This window comes from Charadrius vociferus, unplaced genomic scaffold (assembly GCF_000708025.1).
Source record: "Charadrius vociferus isolate BGI_N301 unplaced genomic scaffold, ASM70802v2 scaffold15, whole genome shotgun sequence".
NCBI classification, from domain to species: Eukaryota; Metazoa; Chordata; class Aves; order Charadriiformes; family Charadriidae; genus Charadrius; species Charadrius vociferus.
The window spans coordinates 9,252,078-9,276,016 of NW_009650064.1; the positions used below are offsets into that span (position 1 = coordinate 9,252,078).

At 35.2% G+C, this 23,939-nt stretch overlaps 1 protein-coding gene across 1 annotated transcript in view; it reads left to right on the plus strand.

Moving 5' to 3' along the window:
* MMP16 (matrix metallopeptidase 16 (membrane-inserted)) overlaps nt 1-23,939 on the plus strand; it is a 185,901-nt gene that overhangs the window by 91,682 nt on the left and 70,280 nt on the right. Inside the window, exons 3-4 of the mRNA XM_009891863.1 lie at nt 6,941-7,063; nt 18,353-18,657. Of these exons, the coding sequence (XP_009890165.1) occupies nt 6,941-7,063; nt 18,353-18,657 (428 nt within the window). The remainder of the gene's footprint in view (nt 1-6,940; nt 7,064-18,352; nt 18,658-23,939) is intronic.

A 23,939-nucleotide genomic window follows, 5' to 3' on the forward strand; every position in this document is an offset into this window, starting at 1 on the left:
GGACAAACAAAAGAAGTTATAGCAGTAACTTGATAGGAACAAACTTTGGGGATATTAACAGAGAATTAATGTCCTGCAGCATCATCATCAAAAGTCTCCTGGGGGGATTTTGTTGCTCTGAATAAAATGTAATCCCTCAATGAGTATTTTGGTATGCATAAATATGAACAGTGTTCATCTTCCCCTTTCTAGTCACCATTCACTTGTTTCTGCTATATTTTTTAATTTGTTTCCCAAGTAGTTTGAAAAGTGTGATGCATGCTTATTGCTGGGGATAAGGAAGAGTGAGTGGTAGATAGAAACATCATTATAATGGTATAAAAATATGAGAGACATTCTGAACCAGGGCCAGTCAGTCTCACTTCTTTGCCTGACAAGTTCATGGAGCAGATCCTCCTGGAAACTATACTAAACTATACTAAAACACATGGAAAATAGGGAGAAGATCAGTGACAGTCAACGTAGCTTCAGTAAAGGCAAATTGCGCCTGACAAATTTGGTGGCTTTCTATGACAGGGTTGCAGCATTGCTGGATAAGGGATGAGAAACTGGTATCATCTGCCTGGACTTGTGCAAAGCATTTGACACTGTCCCACACAAAATCCTTATCTCTAAATTGGAAAGACATGGATTTGACAGATGGACCACTCGGTGGATAAGGAATTGGTTGGATGGTCACATGCAAAATAGTTGTGGTCAATAGCTCGGTGTCCAGAGGAGACCAGTGATGAGTTTACACCAAGCTATGTGGTGCAGTCAACATGCTGGAGGGAAGGGATGCCTTCCAGAGGAGTCTTGACAGGCTTGAGAGCTGGGGCCATGCAAAGCTCATGAAGTTCAACAAGGCCAAGTGGAAGGTCCTGCACGTGGGTTGGAGCAATCCCAAAGCACAGCCTGGGTGGAGAATGGATTGTGAGGAGCCCTGAGGAGAATTTGGGGTGTTGGTGGAGAAGAAACTCAACATGAGCTGGCAATGTGTGCTTAAGCCCAGAAAGGCAGTCAGGAGGGTTGGAACTTGATGATCTTCAAGGTCCTTTCCAACCTAAACCATTCTATGATTCTATGACATCCTGGGCTGCAAAGGATCAAAAGTGTGGCCACCAGTTCAAGGGAGACAATTCTGCCCCTCTATTCCCCTCTTATGAGACCCCACCTGGACTACTGCATCCAACTCTGGGGCCACTAACATAAGAAGGATGTGCACATGTTGGATCAAGTCCAGAGGAGGGCCATGAAGATGATCGGAGGGCTGGAGCACCTCTCCTATGAAGACAGGCTGAGAGAGTTGGGGTTGTTTAGCCTGGAAAGGAGAAGGCTCCAGGGACATCTTACAGCAACCTTCTAGTTCTTTAAGGGGGGCCAACAGGAAAGATGGGAAGGACTCTTAATCAAGGAGTGTAGTGATACGATGGAGGGTAATGGTTTTAAACTGAAAGAGGGTAGATTTAGATTAGGTGTTATGAAGAAATTCTTTACTGTGAGGGTGGTGAGACACTGGAATAAGTTGCCCAGGAAGGTATTGGTGGTCCATCCCTGGAAATGTTCAAGGCCAGGTTGGATGGGGCTTTGAGCAACTTGGTCTAGTGGAAGGTGTCCCTGCCCGTGGCAGGGGGGTTGAATTAGATGATCTTTAAGGTCCCTTTCAACCCAAATCATACTATGGTTCTATGAACACAAATATCCTGACAATGGCAAACCCGATGAAAATAGTGTCTGACATTCACATGGGATGCCACAGTATTTTCTGTGATTCATTTATATGTTAACAAACATAGTCAATGGCTCATTAAAAAGGAGACTACTGAAAATGGACTCGCTGTTGTCATCCTGGTCTTTCACATCCCAAAACCAAATTTACTAAGTAGAAGAAAACTAGTTGTTGTCTTTTCTTAAAACTGCTATACATGTTTATTTCCAAAACATGTCTTGCAGTTTAAAGGAGTACATTACAAATTTCTTGGTATACAGATAGAATGGTTGTGTATAGGATGCTGACAATATCTATGCAATAGTAACAAAACATTTATTTTATTTTAATGTCATCCTTTATAAATAAATGGCAAATGCACTTAATTTAAGTCTCAGATGAGCTTCTGACCAAGTTTACTTTAAGGTTCTTAACTAAGGTGTAATCATATTTATGTGTGGTCTCTGCTTTTTATATATTAATTATCATTCACAGATTAAGAGTGAATGACAAATTTTGATGAGGGTTTTTTTTTGATGTTTTAGTGTTTTTGTACAAAAGCTATACATAAGGTCTTGTACCCTCAGGAAACATTCAGCGAGAAGCCTTGCAGACACATCATCATCAGTACCAGGGCAGAAATACAGTATCTTATATCACTCTCTGACTGCTTCCTATTACTTAGAGGAGGGTCAGTAAAGTATTGTAATAGCAGAGTAGGGAAGAGTAAAGATGTCAAGAAAACATGTCTGTCTCTCCTCACAAGAAGTTTAAGGGTACCATTCAGTAGTTTTCTTAAATAAATGTCTATTGTTTTTCCAGCCACTAAGTCAAGTTGCACTAAGTGAAGCTGGACTCTCCCTTTTATTTTCCTTTTTTGCTATAACTTTGACAAAGAAACAAAACCAAAACAAAACAAAAAAAAACAAACAACAACAACAACAACAAAATCATTATACAGCCTAAGCAGCAGTTTTGATTAGGGAAAAACGAGGGGGTCATCTGACCAAAGGTAGTTTTTGTTAATGTTTTGATTCTGTGTTAAACCAGAAGTTTTTTTCCGAAGGCTTAAGAAAGTGAGCAGACAGAATGAGAATCTTCCTCTTAACCCCCAAAGAACAAAATATGTTTAGACAACTGTCTTTTGTTATGAGAAGCTCAGTTTCAGCTCTCTCTCTCTACTGGAAGAGTATTACAGTTTTGCTGCATATTTTTATTTTAATCTTTTCAGATTTTCTGTGAGTCTAAACTATTTTAATTCTCTTGACATATATAGCTCCTCAACATTCAAACTAATGGAGCTAAGAGAGGAATTTGATGTGACATAGTCTACAGACAGAGTACATTAGTCACAATTAAGCCTCTTTATTGAGTACTGATAAAATATTAATTTTGAGGGGCTGTTGGATAAAAGATTTGTACACGTTCAGAAACAAACAGATGCAAGAGAGGCGAAGTCATTACCAGTATGCACCTTTTTAAAATGAAAGACAATTACTTAAAAAAAATTAAACTCCAACAAGCAATCAAGAACATGGAAGACCTTGATCGTATTATGTTTAAAGCAGCTATATTTGGAAGAAAATAGAAATTAATGTTTTATTTGTCAATTCCCCCCCAGATGGAAGAACATATTACACACGAAGTATACCCAAATGTCAGGAGCATTAATGATTTCTACTGACAGAAGTCTTCTTCCAGTCAGTGTGAGAATAATTACTGATTAAAAAAATATTTATAGTGTATTACAGAAAAAAAGGAAAATTTCTGTGCCAGAAGTTGTTAACATTCTGCCTCTATGCTGTGCTAGAAAATACTGAACTCCAATACTAACCATGTAATAATTTGTTAAAAATTCTGACTGCTAAACATAGCTCAGCTAAGATCTAGGTGATAGTTTTGATGATAGCCCAACTCTTCAGCTGCAAATTGCATCTTTCCTTAAATTGTACATGAAGAGAATTTCCTGAAAGTTGGTCAACAAATTGATTTATGTTGGGATTTATATTGTGTGCTCACACGCACAGTCCCAGTACTTATGTAAGAACAGTAAGAACATTAATGGGCCAGACAGCATGACAACATGGAACATCCCCTGCCCATCCAAACCAATAAGGATACAAGAATAATGTTCTTGATAGGTACATACCACTTCAAAATCAATGCAAGAACAAATTGTGACTGCTTGAATTTCATAACGTGTTATTTTGGGCTATGTTTTGTTTTGCTAAAAATGGATTGTCAGTAGTTCTAGTAAGATAATACAATGTTGAATTTTGAATCAATGCTACCTACTGTTCTTGACTTTTTGTATTAAATCTTAAGTGTAAAACATTTTATGCTAACATTATGTTCTGTAAGAATATTGAACCTTTGACGTAACATGAGACATTATTTCAATAACAGCTTTGAAGATTAATTTTTAAATTCACAACTTGGAATATTTACACTTATCTGCCCCTGGCTTGCCAGTGAGACAACCCTGTTATTAAGACAGGTCTCCATCAGTTAAGCTAAATAATTGAAACTTTGTTTGGGGGGAGGAGGCCTAATTCAATTGGTTTAAAGTCATTGACCTTGAAACAATACAAATATAAGTGATACATTATAGACTTTATACAAGACCCTGCCATTTTTTGTACAGTGTTTCTAACAAAATATAATAGTGATTTGTTTTTGCTTTATTCCTTGCTTCTTTCTTTTGATGTAGTGATATCACCTTAAGGTGAGAACACTGATCTTTTGTTACGTATATGTCTTTTTCTGCAATGTGTGTGTGCAGTTTCAACAGCATAATTTAGATATAACCTGTCATTAAAATGCATGGTAACTGCATGCTGATCTAACACGCACTGCAAAAAAGTGTTGCTGACAACATGTCTAAAAGTTTTCTGAGGTCTGAGCCAATTCTAATCTCATTTGCCGAAGTGGAAATATGATATCACTTTACTAAGAGGAATAGAACTGCCCTTTGGTCTGTAACAAAGATCTGCTTGTTTGCTTCATTTTCTTTTATTATTAAAACAAATTAAACTTTTCAATAATATTTCATCCCAGAAATCACTAATGTCTACTTTGTTGAATTGACACTTCTTTTTTAAAAAATAGAAGAACCTGAAGGAAAGTTGCAGGATGTTTCAGCAAATACTAGTGGGGTAAAATTTTTTAGATTTTGTAGTATTGTCTTTGCAGACACTAGGGAGAGAAGATTGTCTTCCTTGAAAATACAAATAATAGTCAACTGGTTTATGTTCCACTCATAGTTTGCAATTATTCTGACCAGAAAGTAGAGCAAATCATCCTGTGTTTCTTATTTGAAACAGGTAACTATGAGCTCAGTGTCCTCAGTTCAGGCAGTCAAATTCATAAGTTTTGACTTCCCTACTTGTACTGCTTGATGGATGTGTCATCCATCAAAGTTTTTGCCGGCACTTCAATAGTCTTTCTCAGTGCAAGTGGGGTGCAATGCCATCTTGGTGCTATCACTAAAATTTTGTATTTTCCCACAGGCTAGCGAGCTTAACTCCTACTTGTGCATTTAAACAATAGTTTACTACATATCCATAGCTACAGCATATATGAAGTGTTATAAGTCTGGCTGTACTTTTAAACCTCTTCACACGGATTTATGAAAATGAGTGTAGCTGATTTTGACTGGATTAGCCCATCTCTAAAAATTCATTCAGTATGCAATATGGTTTCTCTTGTATTAGTAGGTGTAAAACTTACAATGCACATCTCATTCCTTGAGTACAGAACTGAAAAATCAATAATTTCATTAGATAGTGTAGGCTTTTTTAGACACACACACAGAGAGTACTCCTTTGTATTGCAAATATTCCATGTCTTCTTTTGAACGAAACAAGGTGGTTTTCTTCATTTTGCATATATTGAACTAAGAATATCTACTGGAAAAGATGAAAGATGTTTGGCTGGTTGGGTTTTTTTTTGAGTTTTTGTTACCTGCACATGTTTAAAAGGAGTCTACATTCTGAGATGACATTTCAAATGACTTTTCTGTCATCCAGTCATACATACAAACAGCTGCTATGAGTATGTTTATTTATGAAACAACGCTTAAACGCCAGTTTAATGGTCAGAAATGCATTCATGCAAGCCTGAATATAGGGTATGTCTACTCTTGTGGTAAATGCCATCAGAATACTATAGCATTTACATCAGTAATTATTTGGCATGATAGAAATAAAGTCAAATGAACTGGAAAAGCCTTTTACTTATGCAGTAAATGTCTTTAATCCTACTAGCTTCCTGAAGGTAAATTGTTCTGCAGTCATTCATCTCAGAATAACTTCAGCTGAATTTTGTTCACTTTTACTCAAACTAAATAACCCCTTACACTACAAGTGAGAAACAGTTTGATGACACTGCTGTTGAACTCATGCTTTTGAATTAGGTATCATCCTAATTTTGACATATCTGGAAAGCTGACAAATTTGAAGTTTTTGAAATATTCGAAAACATTGAAATATTGAAGGCTGCTGTAAAAATGGAGCACTTCTGTGGAAAGCCTGGTGCTGCTGCAGTGGTCATTTTTGTTTGTGATTTAGACGTTTTCAGCTTGATTTTGTGCAGTGCATTAAATATTCTTACGCAGAATTCTAGAGTTAAGTATCTCCACTAGGAGCTTAGAGTTGCAATCAGATAATCTTCATTGTGTGGAAAGAGAGTAAGACAGAAGAGCTTAATAGTATCATTAGCAGTTTCAGCATCTTAAATAAAAAAAAAAAGAATTCTGGCAGTTGGCTGGGGTCTTTGATTAAAAACACTCAAGGCTTGTTTAAATATCACGACAATGAGACAAAAGAGAAGAATCACAGAATACAAAAAATAATTTAGGAACTAGTGATTTTGACTAAATCTTTGTGAATATACTAGTGTGCTTCAGCAAGCAAGCTAGTAATACAGATCATAATTACCTGGAATGAATCAGAATTAATTATTGACTGTGGAAGACTTGTCCAGTTGTGAAGTCTTTGTTCAGAGGTTGTAACAAAAGAAACTCAGGAAAAATAACAGCAAAGAAATTGGTTTCTGAATGTCATGGGATGCAAGGAAGTACCACAAACTGTACATCTGGTGAGATGACTGTTCCTTTTGTTAGTCATTGTTGCATGTAGACATGAAATTGATAATACTGTAACTTCAAAAAAGTATGATGTTTTTATCTGTTTGGTGCAGTGGTTATTATTTTTCTTTCATGTTGCTTTAACTATGTGCTGCTGTTTCTTGCAGCTGGATGAAGAAGCCTCGATGTGGTGTGCCTGACCAAACAAGAGGTAGCTCCAAATTTAATATTCGTCGGAAACGCTACGCGTTAACAGGACAGAAATGGCAACACAAACATATCACTTACAGGTACCAAAGATACTCATATAGATATATAAATGTCACTAGTAGTGCTGACATTTAGTTCAAAGTAAATACAAATTTCTGAAATACGTTTCAATATTTTGAGAATTTTATTACTAATATGTGATATAAAAAAAGCTGATTTGGATACCTCTTGGATAAGTACATATGTGTTACATAAGTACCAAATTATTTTCTTGGGTTAAAACTGCGTATATTTTGTAACCGGTGAATTCTCTGAAGGTTTTAGCATCGATTTAACACCCAATATGTCCTTAACCTTACCTTTCAACCCTCTTGGCAACTTCCCAGGGAACATTGCTCTGAAACTAGGAGCGCTGTAATGAAACTCAGATCTCCAATTTAAGTATTTAAAATAGGTTATTGACAGAAGTCAGTCTCTGCAAAATGTAGGTGCCTACAGGTCTGTTCTAAGTACAGATGAGTTTGATAACAATTTGGTCAGTCGTTGACCCAACCATTTCCCACCTACGTGATGATGGGCATAGGGGTATGTGTGGGGGTGTATCTCTGTATAACTCAAGTCTGGCATGTAGTTTACACAGTACGTTGCCTACTGTCAAAGCTGATCTTTGCAGGGAAAGTTAGATGCAAACTGTGCACTCGCTAGAGCTCTGCCAACCAAAGAAAGTGTCATGTATATAATATAAAATCTATAATTTGTCAGCAAACCAAGGATTCCAATAAAGCCTGTTTGAAAATTTACACAACCTCATTGGGACTCCTGTAATATCTAACAAGGGCAAGTTCTGAGGGATAAAATAGTTTTCAAATTTGCTAACTGGTGCCATTATTCATGAACCCGTCTAAGTATTAAATTATAAGTCCATAAGCTCTAATGGTCATATAGACTGTTCTTCATACCACAGTGAAGAGATAATTATATTAGCAACTCTGCATCAATACTATGGCTTATGTCTGAATTGGAGAATTCAGACATAAGACATTCAAATTAAGACATTACATACTGATATGACTTCAAGCAATAGAGATTTGACTGCCTTGAGATTAGTATGTTGCATTGGCTGCAGTTCTTTATTGTTAATGTAAATGTAATGCATAGTTGCTTAGAATAAAAATGCCCACCTGCAGCACTTTCCATTTATCTACATGAGGTGTGTGTGCACACATATGACGAGGCATCCATGGTCACCTACAAACATGTGTGTTTTTCTGTCACTCAGATTTGTACAGAGTGAGATTCTGTATTTCACTACAGGATTTTTTACAACAGTCTAAATCCTACCACTTGTATATCTTCTGTACTGTCACCCAAGCCATTAATCATAATGACAAACAAGGGCGCCCAGTATTAAACTATGTGGCAACTATCTAGTAATTTTTCTCACTTTGAAGCATTTATAACAATTCTTTACCTCCTGCCTTCCCTCTTGTAAAATGTTCACTCTCTCACTTTGACAAGGCCTCCAGTCAACCAAAGCTTTGAAGAGAATAAACCTATAACATTTTTTGTAGTGAATTACAGACCAAAAGACATTTAAAGAAGAAACCCCAAATTTTATTAGAATAATTAAAAAAAAAATTAATCTTTCTGACTTAAAAAATAACTCAAAGCAAATAAGTACAACAAAAAAATAAACAAAATTCCTCACCTGCTTTGTTCTTCCCAGCAATTTCCTGCTTATAGGCTTGATACCAGTTAACTGAATGACATTTTAAGTTGCTTTGTTCCCTAAACTTTTGGTCATATCTCTAACATCACTTGCCTGCTCCATTTTTCTCAGTGCCACTTCTCAGTCTTTTTATAACCCGCAGGTTCCCAGCTGCATTCTGTGTCTTCCTGACAAGTTGAACCTTGTAGTCAGAAATGTGCCTACTAAGCAAGCTTAGTAATTCCTCCAAAGAAAGAGCGATTTGTCCCTCATTTCAGTGTCTACTACCTCTTCCACTTTTCTGGAAAACAAAAACAAAACCCCACAAAAACCACCCCCAAAACCAAACCCTCTTACCCCCTCAAGAGAACAGAAATACAGAATAAACAATAAAAAAAAGATTTTATCCATCACAGTTATCTTATGGCTGCACTCGCCATTTTTTCTGAAAAGGAAGAATAACCAAAAAAAAAGGTTTTTGTGGACATGCCCCTTAAGTTAAAAAGACACCAACAGATAAGCAGAATGTGGACCTTAACAGCAGTTAATGGGTTTTCCTGAAATATTTGGTGATTTTTTTTGCCAAGGATTTTGATTGGAATAGCATAAGGCAAGCTTTTCAAATTTGTTTCTTTGTTGTTTATTCCAAGAAAATATTTAATGTAATACTGTAAATGTATAAACTCTTGTTGGACTCTGCGACACCCACAGATGTGGAGTTCTTCTTTGGATGCATCATTTTCAAATAGGTGTAGTTCCAGTGCTGACGGGAGCCCTTTGAAAGAGACCAAAAGCCACATTTACCATTTACTATCTCTCTGGTTACTTGGTCTTAGAGTATATCTTCAGATGCTCTATTTAAATGAAATAATTATCACTTCAGGCAAAGCAGCAAGACATTATTAATGGAAAAATAGAATTGAGATCACATATAAATGCATTTTAAATTGTGTCTACTTATATTTATACTCTAGCATTTTCCGTCTGTCACTTATTTTTTCCCCCAAGAATTGCTCCTGGCACCAGTTAAATTTAAATTAATTAATGTATGTTGCTCAGAATATATTTCCTCTTAGATTGCCCCTGTAATCATGGGTGAGAGGATCAAAACAGATACATGTGACATAATATTTTTTTCTACATTTCCATATTTTGAATTTGTAATTTTTCAAGCTGAAACAGTTCCCCAAAATTTCAAGATGGTGCTTCAAAGAAGTAACTTACTATTATAATTTACATTAATTATGTCCTTTTTGGCTACATAATATATTTTGGACTTCAGTGATAATTACTCCTAGAAAATATTGTGTGTTCAGACAGTATAAAAATTCAGATTTCCAGTATTGGGTATGTCAGCATGGAATGGGCATTGTACTGCATTAATTATACTTTCTCTTCCTCAGGAAATGCAGCTTTCCACTTATTTGAACTGGTGAATAAGGTGTTTGTCAGAATTTCTGTTTCTAATGAAGTTACACAGCAATATTACTGTATCTTTTCTGCCTGATATAGTTCTTGTCAGTAAACCTTGTAAATATTTTTAGTACTTATGTTGTATACTAACATGGCTTTTACAAAGAGAGAAACAGAAAGTGATTATTTGAACCTTTTACCAACCAGAAGAGTATAGGAGTGAAGGAGAATATCTAGAGTATAAGAAAATTATAGCCCTATTACAGAACAAACTACAAAGATCTTAATGATATGGTCTGGATTCTTCCTTAGTGTTTTAGGCTATATCAGGTTACACAACAATGTCTGAACATTATATAGAGTCAGAGAAGAAATCCATGAAACCTATTAAGGAGTTTTTTAATTTTTTATTTTTTTTTAAACTTAAGGGGGTATTTACAAAGACACTTATGAGTCTCTCAAAAAACCATCACCACCTCTTTTTCTAGGGACGTAAATCATGCAGTGCTTTAAAGAAGGAGCAACAATGTGAATCAATAAAGCAATCAGCTCTGGAAAAATAGAACATAAATGTTTATACATGCTTTTTTAGACAGAGAATTATTGAATATATAGTCCCCCTCATCAGAACTCTGGGCATACTATTTGTAATTTTAACTCCAGCAGTCAGTCACGGGTCAATTGCTCAGATTATTCAGTCTGCAGAACACTTTTGCAAATAAAATTGGAGAATGCTCTCTAAAAAGCCAAGCTTTGCCTTGAATTACAACTGTTACTTAAAACTCATAACAATTTAAAATAAAATAAAATAATAATTTAAAAGCTATTCTGCTTTGTTCTTCTCTCTTGAGGAAGAAAAAAAACCCAACAATTTGATTTTTAAGCAATACGTAATAATTTAATTGGTGGAGGAAACAACTGTAGATGGACAACGTCTTCGTCCCAAACCAACTAGAATTAAAAATACTGAATTAAGAAAAAAAATAAATAGAAAATACTGTTGATTTAAATTAGCAATAAGATTTTTTAATAAAATAATATTTTGAGTGTACTACTACAGAGGAATATTCAGAAAATATTTCCTGAATCAACAAATTGCACACCTTATTAATCATAGTTGTCACAAAGTTAGTATATTCTAAATTTCCTTATTTTCAGTTTGCTCATACATGAAAAAAGGTCAGCTCTGTGTCTATATTGAAAGGATAACACAAGCTTTGCATTATGATCACGTTCACACTGCATTATTTTTTAAATATATGACTATACTATTTCAACATCAAGACACGAGCATATTGTCTTTCCATTAAAAATGCAAAGCAGGAACGAGGGGAAATAATTGTATCTGTTTTTCTCAGAGATGCTAAGAACAAATTTATGAATGACTGAAATGTCTGAAAACTTTTATTCAGTACAGTAGCAATATTCTATGCTTTAATTCAGTTGTACCAGACTAATATATTTTGAAACACGCCAGAAGCATTTACAGGATTGGGCTGCACTTCAATACATTTCTTTCTCTACATGTATGTGATGCCTACAAGACCTTAAGACAGTGGAAACACCTAACTATACGCTCTAGAATCCTACCCTACCATTTTAAGTCAGTAACAAATTTTGAAGTTCTTAGCTCCTCAGTATAACAAAATACACAGTAGTATAGAAAACGCATGCAGATTTATCTTGAGAAGTGATACCTCCAAATGCCGAAAGCATTCTGAGTAGAATGGTGAAGAAGTTTTCAGGGTTCTCTGAAAACAGATATTTTCAAAATGACTCACCCATGAGTTCTTAGCATTCCTACTTACATGTTTTGCTGGAACTCTGATAATTTACAGCTGCAAATCTAGAAAAATACAAATATGTGCTAGAGAGACTATTTGTTTCTACAGTAAACTGTTCGACTACCATAGAGTTTCAACCCTTAGGGACTAATGGGTCAGGGATGCTATGATTCCTGATATTAAGCATTAGCTTTCGTAGTAAGCACGGATGCAGGATTACATGCTAATTAAGGCTCTATTAGACATTCTTTTCTCATTATAACTCCATCTCTTACCAGCTTTCAATCAGAAATACCATTAAAAATGCAATTCTAGTCAATCTGATGATACATGGGAAAATTTCCAGTATCTATCTACCTGGTATCTGCTAGTGCCATTATAGGCAATATTTAGGAATCTGAATAAAGTGGAATACTTCAGTTCCTGAGTGTTGATTTAATCATATTTATCCCCCTGTTAAAGCTTGGTGCTTTCCCAAAGTCCGACTTAATAAAGGTAATGCTTGCCATTTTCTTAAAGAACTGCGTTAACAGTGTTATATATACCTTATATATATACCTTAACATTTCTAACCTCTGAATGGAAGGGGTGAGGACATGTAAAATAGACCTAATAAAAGGAGATCAAATTACATTCTGGTGATTCTAAAATTTATGCAATGAAAAAAGTGTAGATAACTGTAATTGTGAAAGAGGATTCCAACATAACAATCAATTAATCCAATTAGTTATGCTTTTCAACAGTGAAATTAACAAAATTATATGCACTATATGCATTTTTAGTGTCAGTTTTTTTCATATAAAATTTGAAAATTGTAGAATGTTAGTTCTTATTTCTTTAATACTTACCTACGTCAGCAATCCTGAAATAATTAAATATTTGAATATCAATATGCTATAATTGTAAATGGTTATGTTGCATTTTGTTAATATAAATTAATTAGTAGTAAATTATGTCATAGGATTAGTTAGAACATCTTTCCTATAAAAGCATTTATCTGTCAATTATTTTGCTAATCGTGTTTTCATATCTTGGGCATCGCATGTTTGTCACTTTTCATCTCCTTTTTATGCATTATGGGCAGAATATTACCCATGAAACTGAAGAGGCAAGAGAATTATAAATTCTTTCCAACATGGCAGCAGTAGGCTGACTTTTAATATGGTCACAGAGCAAGAAAATCAAAAGCAATAGTTCTGACTTGGGTTTAATCAGCAGGAGCTATATGAATCGAGATCACATTTTACATGAGAAACATTCTTAGGTTACAGCTGCAAAGAGTTAGCAAAGTGAGACTGGAAAGAAGTGGAAGATAAGAACCCCACATCAGTGAGAGATTAATGAAGCAACTTGATAGAAAGCATCTCTAGAGAAATGATGGCACAAAATGAAACATACCTTTGATGAGAGGTAATCTATTAATTTCAATAAAGTATCAGTGAGATTAAAAAAAAAAGAGAAAAAAAACTTTGGTTGATTTTAGATTTGATTTACAGCTACGGCAATAAGAAGGTAGTTTCAACAAGTTATTCAAATTTAAGCTATGTTTCAATTCATTTTATCATGAATGTTACATATCAAATGCAGATCTATAGTTGGCTTACATTAAAAAGATAACTGACTGCATCTTTTTACCTACTCAGTTGAATTTCCAACTCTTTTATCTTCTGTGTCCTTTCTTTCTTAGAATGGGGTTTCCAATTTGTGACTTTGCTTCAAGAAAATCTTGTAATGTTTGAGAGAAATGGTATTTGCCCCATATATATTTAATTGACATATTTGTGTTCAAAAAAAAAAAAAAAAAAAGGATCATCTTGCATCATTATAATTACCTAATAATTCTAAAAGCACTCATTACTATCCAGTCTAATCAGCACAACAAGGTAGTAAGATATTGTTAATTTTGCACTCTGGATTTAATGCACAAATGAGCATAGAACCAATTTAAAAACAGTATTTATTATATGCAGTGGAGAATAGAAGTATCAAAGTCTACAGGCCATGAAGAAGTCTGTCACTGAGTTATTACAACTCTTGTGGAGGCCGTTACTGCTAAAGAAAGCAGTAATAATAAGCTTTGTACATTTCAAGCTTTGTCTAGCCTTTGCTGAACCACCTCTTGGGTCAGAAGAGTTGATTTTATATACAGAATCATAGCAGTTTACGTGAAACATACAGCGATTTGTTCTAATGACAGTTCAGGATGGAAGAAAGGAAATAGTGAAATTCAATGGCAGATATGTGCTACTTAATATACCGTATTTAAATTTCAGATGACTGATTTTACACAGCCAAGTGAGGTATATCCTGACAGCCTTGCAAGGCTACTGAAGATGTTGCAGCCAAAAATGTGTCGCTGAAACAAGGATAATTTTTTTGGAGGATATTTTGGGGAAGGAGGGGGAGGGGAAGGAAAACCCAAAGCTTTTCTAAAATCAATAGGACTCAGAATTTCAGGATAACAGTCTCCAAAAAAAAGACTCTTCAGGCATCTGTATAAGTAGCAAATCAGTGTGAAAAGCCCATATCACTGGTGAAATCTTATTCTTCTTGTGGAAGACGTGGATTTAAAAGCTATAATGCCTAAAGTAACTATCAGGTTGAAAACCATGTTTTCATCAAAGAGCAGTAATAACCACAAAATACCGTATTCAATTGATACATTTCTGTGGTTGTCTAAGAATAACAGCTTTCAAAATTTATACAAAGTATCACTCATTTTACTAGTTTGTAAAAATCGAAGTAAATATTTCATCTTACAGATCACCTTTTGCTTACTAAAATGTTTTCCTTTTGGAAGTAATTGTGAGTATGTTCTTCAGCCTCCTTATAAGGTTGCACTGCTGGTCTGGTCACAGGCAGCACTGGATCTTTCTCTCTTCATTGAACATCTTTTCTGTGAAATGATCACTAGACTTGGAGGTTAGGAGAGTAATACTTAGGAAATATTGTTTTCTTGTTGTGATGGTCTTTGTCTTGCTATGCTGCCAGCTTGCAATAAGAGTGGTTCTGAGTTCTCATGTCCTCCACTTGTTTTTATTTGAGCTCCATTATCTGGACATGTTGAGTGTAAGCTACCCAGTTCCTCTTTTTTTGGTACCAGTGACAGTTACCACTATTTCAGGTGGCTGCTGGCGTTAAGATGTGTAGCCAAATATAATAGGAAAAGTGTTCATATAAGACTTTATTTGCTATTGCAGTGATATGTCTGAACTGAAGACATGTGCTTGAGTCTATGAGTTTATCTCTGGTAGTTGATACATTGTCTGTATGGATTGATCTTCATACTGTACTTTCCTTTTGGAGGTTATATGATCAACACCATGAAAGAAATGTGAAATAACTTGGATTTCATATGTCTACATTGGTGAATTATTCTAAGCAAAGTTCCCAGCTAGACAACTTCCACATTCGTGTTACACACAATATTGGAATTTGACCTTTTAAGACTGAACATGGCTTGTGTTAAACACATTAAAATGGACAATAATTTTCTGGAAATATTCATATTGGAATAACTACTGATTGATTTCATTTCTTTTAGAACCTACATTTTTCAGTATAATCTCGCCTTCTCCACAAGGTTGTTTTGGAAGCCAGAAACCTGTCTGGATTTAATACAGAATGTATGCTTTGAAAAATCTTTGTTCTTGACAGTCAATCTTGACATGTAGCATGTTGTTTCAAAAGTAATTCAATAGGTGAATCCCCTGGAAAAGGTCTCCCATCGTAGGTACTCATCCCTAGTTAATGCATGTGAAACTAGCACTATGGCTCAAATTTTCATTTGTAATAAATGGCTAAAAATTCTGTGCACTGAAAAAGCAAGAAAATGTAAAGTGATAAGGTTTAAAATGTGAGTCAAACCCTTTCAGACCAAGTAATTAATCAATTTACTATGAATACAAAATTCCAATCTGTTTTTATCCATTTCTTCATATCACATATGAGAGCAAAAGACTGTCCTTTTGCTCTGTTTACATAACCCCAAAGCGTGACTTTGACCCATTACTAAGATTCCTAAATATAAAACAATAAAAAAATTACAAACTGTATCTTTCAGATGAATTTTTTCTACATTAAAATACCAGTTTTGCTACGCATGTTCTATTTTCTATGAAAGCCTGTTGATTCATTTGCTGTATTCATTATAGGTAGCAAATAACAGAGGCTCTAATCCTTCAATGAGCTGTGCTTGAGCCAATTTACGTGCTTTAGAGAGCACACCCGCAGTACTGACTAAGAGAAAATTCATCAGCTTTGTAAGTGGTATTCTTAGAATAGCAGTAGGTTAACTGTTGTTAAGGTTTTGGTAGTGGCTATGTAAGTGTGCCTTTCTGAGGTGTTTTGATTTAGTGCCTGGTTGTAAAATACTGTACCTTCTCAAGGGGCACAAGATGAGTAGTTTATGAACTTGTTAACCAAAGCATCTCAAAAAAGTAATTAACAAAGGAAGGAGCTTTCAGAGAGGGGTTCTGCAGGGACTGATGGTTGGTCCTGTGCATCAAATATTTTTTTAATCACCTGAAAATCAACACAACACTGATCATAAAATTACTGATGAGTAAACAGCTATGAAGAAAGGACATCATACAAAGCCATTTGAATCATACGACATTTACATCATATAGGGTAAGGCTATGCCTACAGATCAGAGGACTTTTTCTCTCTGACCGTGAGATCGGTACAACAGTACTTTGTAGTTCAGACAGAGTCAGTTTTAAGAGAACATTGTAAAATTGAAGTGAGTTCAATAAAAATCACAGAAAATATTTAATAGACTGGATAAAACATCTTATAATAAGAGATTTAAAGAGTTCAAACTTTTAATTTCAAAGAGACAATAAAAAGGTAATGACTGATGTGCATAAATGTCTTTTAAATGACTTTTTTAGGGGGGGGAAATGTTCTTAAAGATCCTTTATGTGAAAGAGAAAGGCAGAGCAAGAAATAATGTTACAAGACAGGCAAATAAGAGAATAGGCACAAGTATGTAATGACTGGTTAAATCATCTTTGGATCAAGGGAAGCAGCGGATTCTCTACAGTATACTGTCTTCTAATCTGTCTTGATATCTCTTTGGAACATACATACTAGCTAAAAAGAAATAATGCTTTGTTTGGTCTAGCATTATTGGACTCAATACAAGAATATTTTTGAGTAGAAGTCAAAATAGGCAACTTCATATTTTCTACATGAGTGTATGAACAAAGTATTATGTATGTGAAGTCAAATTTGTAAAATTAGACTTCAAGGATTTGTTTCCATTTATATAAACTTACAATGCCATATAATCAAGTGCATTTAATGCATCAAACAAATCATTCATTCCAGGTTTATTCACAAAAATATTTTTGTTCTCCGTTAACACACCATGCTGTGTAAACTTACATAAATCTTATATATACTCTAGAACGATGTAATTTCTAAAATTTGTGCTGGACATTCAGTAAAGCACATGTCAAATGAACAAATAGAATATGATTGGAGCATTTTCAGAACAGACACAAACCTAACAAAGTTTTTGCTGGCCATATGAATCAAATAAAAATGATGGAGGAAATTGGTCAGGTCTGAAATTGATTATTCCCATTATTTTCTTGAATTCAATAATAAAAATAATTAAAGAAGTTTTTGGTTTTGTTTTTGTTTTTTTAAGATGATTCCACTATAATTTACTAGTAACTTTGACTGAACTCAACTGCAATTCTGATGTTTTTTTGCCTTTCTCTTACGTGTGTCATTTGAAGAAGTAGTGGAATCTGAAATTTCTGTTTAAAGATATATTTCTGAATTAGCACATAGTTGTCTTCCATACAATGATTTCTCTGGTGACTTCTACAGTTTTATGCAAGATTTATAGATGTAATCAGATCATAAAAGGCCGTCGTAGCCTGTATTGAAATAAAAAGGCTTTGTTTCTGATAAGGAAATATCTATCCAGTTGCAAATGCAACGAGAACTGTTTTTCAGGCTTTGTGAATACTGGTTGGTGGTCACAGTATGGAGCTCTGCTGTTGTTAATGGGCTCACTAAGAGGTTAAAATTTCATTTAACTGGAAACATTTTTCTTTTGATCAGAAATGACATGCCGTTCTTTAGCTGTGATGGATTCTAATTGTGGTCCAGGAGGTAAACAGTCAGTGGTTGATTAATCTGGTTATCCCACTGTTAAGAATTTTTCATTTTAAAATATTTTTAATCTCCTAAAAATAAGATTTTTTGTACTGCTGAGAATAACCTAACTAACATATAATAAGTTCTAGCATAAAGGGCTACACAGATTGACACAATAATTTCACACCACCTTGTTTAAAAATACTCTTCTTAAAGGATATAATGCCAGACTAGCATGTTTTATTAAAAGCACAGTGCTTCTAATAATTAGGGGAAAATATATGTAAGCAGTGTCACTTACCACTCTGTCAAATTTAATCTATTTAATGTTTCTTTGTTTCTTTCAGCATAAAGAACGTCACTCCAAAAGTAGGTGATGCTGAAACCCGTAAAGCCATTCGCCGTGCCTTCGATGTGTGGCAGAATGTAACTCCTCTAACATTTGAAGAAGTTCCTTATATTGAATTAGAAAATGGCAAGAGGGACGTGGATATTACAATCATTTTTGCATCAGGTTTTCATGGAGACAGTTCTCCCTTTGATGGGGAGGGAGGATTTTTGGCTCATGCATATTTCCCTGGGCCAGGGATTGGGGGAGACACTCATTTTGACTCAGATGAGCCATGGACTTTGGGAAATCCCAATCATGATGGTAAGACAAGATTTCAGTTTAAACAAAATAATAAATGACATGAATTTTCAGCTAACATTTTCATGTTTCCCTGTCCCTAAAGTCACACAGTTTTCTTTCTGAAGTTCACATTACTTCAAAAACATCTTCAGTTGATTAGTCTATCAGAATCTGAGGCAGAAAAAATTCTGTCTAACTGTAAGTTACAGTATGAAAATGTATTTCTTTTGAACAATGTTGAATTCTTCTTAGGAATCTCTATGTTCATTCAAACATTGGGATGTTTAATGTTTACGTAAAATAATTTAATTTTGAAATTGTTTGCTATATAGATCTTATTTAGGTTTAGGGAAAATGTGGAATGTTCTTTAGCATTGGTGTAAGAGAGGTTAAGAACAACTGAGACTACCCACCAATACAGTGGATACTAATGTACATAAAACCTAATCTCCTCCTGTTTTTCTTTATGGTGACACGATGGCAGCATTTAAAGTCAACTCTTAAAGATGTCATTCCAAAAACAGAATTCATGTTTCCCAATTTGAACAGCTTTTGGAATTGTTAATTCCAACAATAATTCTGATTTACTTAAGTGGTACATTCCCCGTAGTCAAACAAGTGACTGCATAGTGCAGTGGACATACTTAAAATTTGTCAAATCAAGATTAAAGATACTTTTTAAAATTACTCTTCACAGAATTATTATCTGGCCCTTTCTGAGATCCAAGTTCATGTGACGAAATTACTACCATTATTTATGAAACCTAATTCCAAGCTAGCCTTGCATCTCTGCAAAACAGCATCAAAGATGAGTTTTTGTGTAGACGTATTCTGTATGCTTTGACAGGTTTTGGTTCCAAGCAGCCTCAGTTGTCCTAGTAAATCTCTCTAAACCAGTTACATCGAGTTTGAGTGAGTCTCTTCAGCAAACAATGATGCACAAAAGAGGACACACAGATGCACAGAGGATGTTTCTGGCATACAAAGGATGACAAGAAGTGCAGAACTGTGTATTTCAATGTTACACTGAATTTGTGAACAATGAGAGGCTCTATCGAATTCCTTTCCTTTCCTTTCTCACCTGAGATCTTCCAAGTACAATTCAGAGCGTTTTATGCAGCAGTATTTGTAGCCTGGAGTTTGCAACAAAGCTTTACGTTAATATTTCAGGGGTATAAATATGGTATTGTGACTGTTCTAATGGTGCAATACTTCTGCTGTGCCAGAGCCAGTGAAGCAAGTGCAGCGTACTGCGCTCTGAAAGCCCTGAGTAGCAAACTGGGTTCAAGGAGTTTATTTCTTGTGGACCAAGCCCTAGATTCTTACTGGAGCAAAATCTGTGTTGCACTGCTCATATTTGCCTTTTTCATAAGTCTAGCTCAAAGAAATAACAGTGTGAGTCTTCTGTTTGTGCAGTTCAGGTACATAGTCAGTCACAACATGGTGAGGCTAAATTAAGGTGTTTTTCTCTCAGTGGGAGACCAACACTGTGCATAATATTCTGTGGTTTTGGAGCTATTACTTCAAGCACTCAGGAAAATCTACAGGCATGTGTACATTAAAGTCAAGGTGTCAATTTAAAATGTGATAACTCTTTGGGAGCAGCTCCACATATGGATACTTTTAGTCTATGTGAAAGTGTGCAAACTTCTGGCTATCTCCTCCTCTAACTAGCAATTTTCAGAATACAAAAGGCCACTCGTGTCTTTATATGCCTTTTTGTGGTTCAGTTTTGCAGAGCAGTTTTCAAAAGCTATTGCTTCTATTAATGAAATTTAAGATATTTTGAAGGAAAAATATCAAGTGAAAGTAAAATGATACTATCACTAAAAATATGCTTTTATGTGTCTTAGAACATTAAACTTTTATAATAAAGAAGTTTTGCTACCTATATCATGAAGGTTTAATAGGTGTTACTGAATATTTATTTTGCAAATTTAATAACTTATGTATTTTGGTGTGCTCATATGTACTTTTTTGAAGGAGGCGTATTCCTGTTAGAATGGAATAGCCAAGGTAGAAAAGCCAGGATATTTTATGACTGGAAAATTTGTGCATGATACATGACAATTAAAATAAATATCTTGCCCACACAAGATTTCTGCAGAATTTTGGCAACTCCTAGTTTCATTGTTGACATGGTATGGACCGTGGATCTTAAGTCATAGCTATTGTCCAGAGAAAAGCCTTATGCCATTATAACTCTAGAAATAGCAACGTATGTGCAGTTGATCTGTATATGCAAAGTGCCCATTTGTCTGATTGGTGACATCCAGTTGTCAGGTAGGCCAAGTTCTGCTGATGATCTTACTGCATTAGCTTAGGAATCTTGAAGGGATGTCCAGATTTTTTTTTTTTGAGACTGGAAAAAAATTTCTGTGCAGAAAAAGAAGGCGAGCATGCTATTTGGGATTGTCAGGAAGAAAAGACTTATAGCCCTCTTAGGCTGCCTATCACCTTGAGCTCAGTCTCCGAGCACTGAAAAGCAGAAGGTTGAAAAATATATTTATGATCTTGGCTATGAGTCATTTTTCCCATGTGAGTGTAATTTTTTTTAAGGCTCATTGCTCCAATAGTCCAATAGTCATCTTCATGTAGTGTTATTAGAAAGCCAATAGAAGGGGAAAAAGATTTGGTGATTTATTTTTATTTTTAAATTAACTCTCACCCCAAAGGGCTGATTTTCCTGATTCCTATTCTGTTATCCCAGAGTGATTTGAAAACACAGACCAACTCAGTTATTTAGCAGCAAAAATGCAAGTATAAGATCCTCTTGAAAAGTACTAGCTTCATTTTCCACCTCGTACTGTTCTGCTAATGAAAACAATTTGCATACTGTCTACTTCAGAAAAGACAGGCAACTTGAAATGCTTTCATAAACTGTTGTCCTTTTAAAAATAACTTTCATTCCAAATAAGGAATCATATACACATTCAGTATTCTGAGTATAGTTAATTCCTAATTTAATTTATCCCGAGTAGTTAATTGCAGTGTCTTCATATGTTAGGTTTGGTGTTTGGTTTATGTTTGTTTGGGTTTTTTTGTCTTATCAAGTTTGCTTGATTTTCTTGTGTTTTGCTTGGTTTTAATAATGTTCTAGACTGAAAGACCAGTTCCAGTAGGAATACATCATCTCCACAGTGCTGTGCTACTTTCCTTTATTCTCACTGCAGTGGTATGTTTTTGTGGATCACAGACTTGACTTATCAATCATGTTCTGGGGAAGAGATCTGTGCTTTGACTCCTCCCTCATTCTGAAGAATGAATTAGGGTCTTGTAGGAGTAAAGGCTAATGGGCCCGTCGCTCAGGGAAAAAAAACCTCCTGTTGTACAATTTAACATTTACAGGCTCACTAAAATGATGTATTTCTTCGCTTTCATAATACCCTGTAAGCCAAGCACAGCTGGTACCTTAACTACAGCTGAGCTGTAGAAGTGTTTTCTCTGAATTTCCTTCCATAGTGCTTCAGATGATGCCAGAAGTATCGGCCAGAAAAAAAAGACAAGAAACTCGCCATCACAGGGGATCAGTGGAAACAAGGACAGAATTTCTTTTGCTAGGAAAGGAGGGATATATGGGAAGATAAAAGGTGATTGGGGTTTTTTTCGAGGTAGGGAAATGGTAGTCTTCTAATACTTTGGACAAAGTGTTTGTATGCATTGGACTGTAGCCTTCCTCTGGTCAGCTTTCAAGTTCCACTAGTTCTTTTAGGACATCTACTTTTCAAGTTGTTCTGTGGCAGTAGGCTTTTTCACCTGTAATAGTCCCCATTTCCTTTATGGTCTGCTTATCCAGGCTTCAGTGTGAGATGAGAGCCTTAGGTTTGTAAATTATTTGGGCAGGACGGTTTCTTCATGCATTTTATGAAGTACCTTGTGCTCCTAGGCAATCTCAGTTAAAACTCAGATTATTCTGGTAATTAGCAAGTGTGGTAGAAGAGGATGGAGGAAACAAACATCAAAGGTGAAACACTGTTCAGGAATAGCAAATCAAAAAGGATAGGAATATCACAGGAAAACATTTCACAATATGTGAATTACAGATGGAAAAAGAGAAAAGAATAAACAGGAGATGAAAATCAAGTTACATAAGTAGCTATCTGAAAAATCAGCACTTATTAAAAACAATTAAATCTTTATTTTCTTCTGAACTTAAGTGCTGGAAAGAAAAAGAAGTGGAGAGGGGAAAAAAAGGGAAGGAAAGAAATCTTAATATGCCAGTCTTGAGTTTAGGGAGAGATTTCATCGTTCCCAGTACTCCAATCCTTTTAGGTGATATATATCACCTCATTTTTTGAATGGAAAATTTATGGACAGTGAATAATGTAGCTAAATCCAGAAATGGACGATGACTTCTTGCTAAGAATGGCAATATTTCTGAGATATTGTATTGTCAAAATCCTCAACAAAAATCTTTTTCAAAGTATTTTTTTCAATTGCAATATTTCAAATCACTGTGATGAAATTCAAAGTCACTGCCAGGGAGCAGGGCGGGGACAGGGACTGTCTCTGTTGTAATTCTTCTAGTAGCTAACAGAAAAATCCTATCCTATGCCCTGTCTTCCTGTACCAAAACTGAAAGTGGTGTTCTTGTTAGCCTTAACAAGCTCTTGTTAGCCTCTCCCACATATTACCTTCATCTGTGTGTTATTAAATCTGTAGGATTGAAATTTTTTGATGCACTGCAATATAATTAGAGGCTGTAGTGTCAGATTCTGTTAGAACAAGTAGTGTGCTAGATTTCTGGAAGATCTGCTTCATTATGAAGTTGTTAAGCCTTAGAGCCTATAGTGTCCTCCTCCTCCCCTATCCTACACGTTACTGCAGTATGATAGGCCATACACATTCACAAGGTCTTGTAGATAAGATGATTTCTCTGTCGGAAGACTGTCAATTATTTGTTTCTACTTATACTCTCCATATTTTGTTCTAACTTTGAGCAACAGCCTTTTGAAAACTGTTAATAATGTCTGCTGAGCCTAGACGTTTGCTACTGGAAAAAATGGAAGGTGTATTTCCACAATGATGCAATTAGGAATAGGACTTACCTTGCAACTCTGCCTTGTTAATAGCATATAGTAATAAAACCACAAAAAATTTCAGTAGGCCAGTTTTCCTATGTGTACTTCAGAAAATACAAATTAGAAAGAAGTCAAAACATATATACGGTACTCACTGGATGTTATTTCATTGCCTCATTCCTGTGGCGGAAGGTTGCCTATGATCCCATAACAGAACTTTGAGAAAAAGAGGAGGCAACATTTGATCTAAGAGCTGCTAAATGCAGTCGACACAGCGGGGGC